At 40.6% G+C, this 5,571-nt stretch overlaps 1 protein-coding gene across 1 annotated transcript in view; it reads right to left on the bottom strand.

Moving 5' to 3' along the window:
• Positions 1-379: 379 nt before the first annotated feature.
• Positions 380-5,571, bottom strand: part of C7 (complement C7) — a 23,140-nt gene continuing 17,948 nt past the window's right edge. Inside the window, exons 17-18 of the mRNA XM_057364716.1 lie at positions 3,997-4,181; positions 380-2,118 (exon numbers count right to left, since the gene is read on the bottom strand). Of these exons, the coding sequence (XP_057220699.1) occupies positions 1,934-2,118; positions 3,997-4,181 (370 nt within the window). The 3' untranslated portion in view covers positions 380-1,933. The remainder of the gene's footprint in view (positions 2,119-3,996; positions 4,182-5,571) is intronic.

Genomic DNA, 5,571 nt, shown 5'->3' with positions numbered 1-5,571 from the left:
CCAACATGGAGAGCTGTTCCTGSTGATGTATTGAGATGATTATCAGGCAACTTTGTTGTTTTTTTTGGAACAGGAATTCTCAATGTTTCTTGTGGCTCTGTGCTGGTTTTCTACATTTCTCTGTTTGAAGGCATGAATCACTAAGTCACTATTATTTCTGTGCTATCATGAAATTTCCAGGTGATATTGTTCTTGCCCTCAGCAGCYACAGAAGCCACTGCTACCCAGTGGGCTCATGGTCCAATCACATGTTGTGCCAAATGCCGCAAGAAAAAGGCCAGAAACTGAGGACAAGAAACTTCAGAATAATCAAGTAAGCAACYCCTGGGTGTTCTACAAAACTATTACTACCTACTCCAGTGCAAATAATAAAGATAAAACAGTTGATTACATTTATTTAGATTTTATTCTACTTGTTTTCATTTGTATGCTATTCACAAAAAATTATTKGCTCAAAAAGAAAAGAATCCCCATCACCTGGTGTTATTTTCCAGACAGCATAAAGGTCATAAAGGTCAGGAGGTCCTTTCAGTCAGGGTGTGGCAACCTTCCCTTCCAATATGGCTACCTCCACCAGAATCTCCAAGTAAGCCACTCCTGTTCTGGCTTATTCCTTATTGCCAGCATCACAGAAAGCAAAGCTTTTACAACTGATGGTAGGGTTTATGCAAGGAAGCTACTGRAAGAAATATGATAATCAAGAGATGTTTCATCTTACTATGTTACTGATAGTAAGAATAGAATTTGTTGCTTTAAGAGCATACATACTTAACATACATGTGATAGTACTGCACTTGGCTGAGCACCCACTTGTTATCCAGCCCTTTGTCCTTGTTTGCATCCCAGAATAGTCAGAAGGGATGGGACTGCATCCCAGAATAGTCAGAAGGGATGGGACAGCAAGGGAACTGAATGGACTTGCAATATGTAGGTAAAGATATCACTGTCTGACTACACCAGAGAGGATGTTTAGTATAAAGAAAGATTATAGGAAACTTCTTTTATTCAAGAATAGTCTTTGAAGATTATCCAGTGSTATCTCCAAGGGGACTGCATGCAGAATGTCTTCATTGCTGTAAAGATGTATTTTCCCTAACAGTTTTCTCAAAGCTACCTTTAAGAAAGTTTTGCTAAGGCAGAAGGCCTCTTTGTGCAATGGTCTGGAAGGATGCCAATCTCGGCCTGAACATAAATGCATGTGGCAAATGCCACAGAGTTACCTGCGCTTACAAGTGTAGCTCATGATAATACTAATAATAATAATGACAATGTAAAATGGTCATTTTTTTTTTTTTTTGTGAAGTGTTTCTGTGTATGAGAAACTACAAGCACGGATGTGTTCTTATTACTTTAATGTGGCTCTGCTATTAATGCACATTGTTTTGACCTTTAAGTGCATCAGGAACAACAAGAACTTCAGTTCTGTGCAAATTGCTCAGCTGAATAGTGCATGGTAGAAATAAGCTGTTTTATTGAAAGGGAAGAATCAAACCTTTTACTCTGTAAAGTTTAGTCTGTATGTTTTGCTAATCTAAATCCACTCAGTGCAAGCATATGTTTGTGTAGCTTTAAGAAAAACGTATTTACAGTGTCAGACATGGCAATTCATCAGTATAATAGCAACTTTGCCAATTCCACTTCCAGCAACATTTTTTTTTAATTCTGGTGGAAATATGAAGTAAATCTGCCAGTGGTAAGGCTGGCTCCTAAGCAGAAGCTCTGTATGAGCAGCAGTGGCAAGTGCATCTCAGTCTAACCAAGAGCCTCGGGCCTGGATTCAGAGCTGGCCAGATGCACAGTCTGATTAGCTGTGGTGGATTTCACAGCAGAGCTTACATTCGGCAGAGCAAGGTTCAGTGTATGTCCTACCCAAGCTGACACATTTTGACATATCCCCTGGCAATAAGCAAAATAAAGCGTTAAGATATCTTATTTACTCTGTAGCATCACAGGGCTGTATGCTGACGAGGGTGACAGCCTCCCCCCGGCACCTGAGCAGCCCAGCCTCGCACTCAGTCAGGGTCCGACGGGCAGCAGAGTCGCTCACTTGAGCACACACCTGGACACCTCCTTCCTCACACGGCCCGGCCCCATCACAAACACAGGTCCTGGTTAGCACTAAACAAACACACAGAGGAAAAACGCTCAAGATATCATCCGAGTCACAAAAACAAAACAAAACCCAGACTAAAATGTTTCCAGAAAAACCATAGGGACTGAAAGCAATTTTCCGGAGGGTGCTCAGCGCAAGAAAGACATGTACCTCTTGGAGCAGAATCAGAGGAAAACACAAAATTGATCAGAGGGCTGGAGTACCTCTCCTACAGAGACTGGCTGAGAGAGTTGGGTTTGTTCATMCAGGATGAGAGAGTTGGGTTTGTTCTCCAGGATGAACAAACCTGGAGAAGAGAAGGCTCTGGGAAGATCCATTGCACTTCCAGTACTTAAAGGGTCTTGTAAGACAGACATTTTAGTAGGGCCTGCAATGGTAGGACAAGGGATAATGGTTTTAATGTGGAAGAAGCCATATTCAGACTAAATATTTAGGAAGAAATTTTTTAGGATGARGGTGGTGAAACACAGGGTCAGGGAGATTGGTGGATGTCTCATCCCTGGAAACATTCAAGACCAGGTTGGACAGGGCCCTGAACAAACTGATCTGGGTGAACACATCCTGAGTGATTGCAGGGGGTTTCGATTAGAGGATCTTTACAGGTCCCTTCCAACCCAAAGCTTTCTGCAATTGTGTCATTCTTTCTCTAAGTTAATTCCCTAATTCTTTCAGCAACATTAGATGATACTCAGGCTCAGTGAAAAAACTAGAAGTGGAAATAAATTGTGCACTGCTAGGGCTTCTTCTGCTTGGAGAGTCTCAGCATACTTGTGGGAAAAACTTGCTCAAGGTGCCTGAGATGCTGTACTCAAAGGCTTCTCTCATGTAACTGCTTCTGGCCCATGTATCTACTTCTCTAGAGCTCGGGTAACATAAAAGATGAGAGCTCTGTCTTTGGACACTAACAAAGTCACCATGCAAATCCTTAGAAACTGGTACTTACATTTTCATACACTTTGATGAAGATCAAATAAATGTGTGTAGCTATATCAGTGACAATCAGGTAAGAAGGTTCCACCTAAGATTTATTTTTCATAACTGTCTTTTTTAGTGTATCCATTTTTTTTGCCTGTGTTTGTCTTTGCAGAAGATCCAGACAATTTTGATTTTTTTTTGTTGTTATTATTTTTGTGTGTTCAACCCTGCCAGGCAAAACAGATTAACTCCTATCTAGTAATCTTTTTTATGTTCAAATTATGACAATAACTGTGCCTCTTGCTTGGGMACTTCTAAAACCCTAATTTATTACTTCATCTTCCTGTTCCTCCCTTAAATGCAACCCTCCATTAAATGCAATGTAGCGTAGGACAGACAAGGAAAACAAATCAGGGGATTTGAAAACTTTCACTGCAGACAGGTTACAAAAAACAGCAAGAGGGAAGAGACCTCTTTAATCATTATATGAGAAACTGGGGATAGACAGTGAAGTACAAACAACAGYAAGTGGCTTTCACAGCTAGTGTACAATAAAACTTTTAATTCCTAGGGACAGGATCCTGCCGGGGAGACTGCTTGGCAAGTTTCAGGAACGTGGGGGCAATAAGGATTCCTGGGGGCAGTAAGGATTTCTGCAATTGCTGTTTTAAGGAATTTCAACAGGTAGATACRATGAAAAAAAGCAATAAGGAATAAGCTTTTCCCGTGGATGGCACATTTTGTAACAATATCCTGCAGGGTTTTCTTTTTCGTGGTTGGAGATTCCTGCCACATTTGGACACCAAACACTTGGCTGATGGTCTGAGCCAGCTTAGCAGTGCCTGGTGCTTCTGGGAGGGACTGCAGATGCCTTACAGGACAGAACAACTGCTAATGTGTAACTGGGGATAAAGATCTCCCTTTGGTCATATGAACAATTTTGCTTGCAATTGTGAAGAACCTCTTACCATCGCATTTTTCCCATGAACGGCACGATCCACATGGTATTTCAGCTGCCTGGGGTATTTTGCAGTTTTCTGCATTAGTCAGAGAGTATTTTCTGCCCATGCACTCCAAAGCATGCATCTTGCAAACAGTTAAAGCTGTGGTTCTGTTGGTTCTTAGATCAATGGCACAGGTGTCCAGGGAAGGACTGAAAACAAAAGCAGGAATTCCACTATTCAAATGTGCTTTATCTTGGTAACTCTTAAAAAGAGGTCAAGGAATGGAAAACATTCAGAGTCCTGTTCCAGCTTCCCTTTTCATTGAAATATATCCTAAGAATGCAGCAAAGAACTCAAGACATAGACATGTGGATAGCCCAGACTTCTTCCTTTTCCACAGCATGCTACACCTCAGCAGAGTCAAGATCTGTCCCATCCAAAGAACTGGAACATTACTGTCTTTTACCTCAGCAGAAGTGAGAAAGAGGCTTCAGTTAAAAAATATTTCAGATCTTAATTATTCTCTAATTAATGACCTATTCATGAATGTAAGTACAAGCAYTTATTTTAAATCTAATGACATATACATATATGCACATGTATTAAAATATTTTTAAGTATTTTTTTATTCTAASTTGTTCAAATATACTTCAAGATTTTTATTCTGCTGTCCTTTAAAACCCTCAGTTTTTACTAAATAATACCTTAAAATCAACCAAAGATATTTCTGGAAATAGACATACATCTCCACAGAAATGTTATGAAAAACACGCAGAAAAATTGCTTATTTCTTGGAGCACAGACAGAGCTTTAACACCCACATAAATGAGCTTTTAAAAGTGGTAGTAACAATTCTGGGACAACCTTAAACAGTGTTTGCTTTGGGGACAGTTCCAGGAAGTTGCAATCATTTGTATTTCATGCTTAAAGTGTGGGAGGAGAGGAAAAAAAGCCCCTTCCATTACTTCAATTCTAGGAAGTTGTCATTATTTGTGTTTCTTGTTCCAAGTGTAGGAGGGGAGGAAAAAAACCTCTTTCCGTTACTTCTGAGTTTTAATCTCAATCTCCTAGCTTCTCCACTTGTTCTCAATGCAATCAGCGATATTTGTGTGGAATGAAAAGAGAGTGACCATCTGGAGCACAGCATGCCTATGCTCTCCTGGATGCACTTTACATCCACAGCTAAGGTTCTTCACAGGGTACTGAGAGCAGAGATAGGTTGTCAGAGATGGAGAGCTTTGAAATTCTGCCCCAAAGCCTAATTTTCAGCACAGCTCCTCATCTTAAGCTCAAAAACACTCTCACTGAAATTTCTGGTGTCTAATAGGCCAGCTCTGAACGTCAACCTCAGCTAAAYAGGTGTTTGGTGGGGAAAAGAACCTGATGAGGTGGAGGTAAGAGGCTCTAATGAGGTGCAGGTAAATGGCCCTAGTGAGGAAAAGGCAAATGGCCCTCATGAGCTTTATGAGGTTAACTGAAGGGTAGGGTAGCACTGTGAAAATGGTTTTTAGGAGGAGGGAAGAAGAATTTGGAAGATGTAAGAAGGCTGTAACTCAAACCTTGCTCACTTCCTGGCCAAGCATTAAAGTAATTTTTCTT

This window comes from Malurus melanocephalus, unplaced genomic scaffold (genome assembly GCF_030028575.1).
Source record: "Malurus melanocephalus ecotype Western Australia unplaced genomic scaffold, MMel_1.1 scaffold_41, whole genome shotgun sequence".
Taxonomy (NCBI): domain Eukaryota; kingdom Metazoa; phylum Chordata; class Aves; order Passeriformes; family Maluridae; genus Malurus; species Malurus melanocephalus.
Note: the sequence above shows the minus strand (reverse complement) of the source record. Positions and strands in the feature narration are given on the sequence as shown.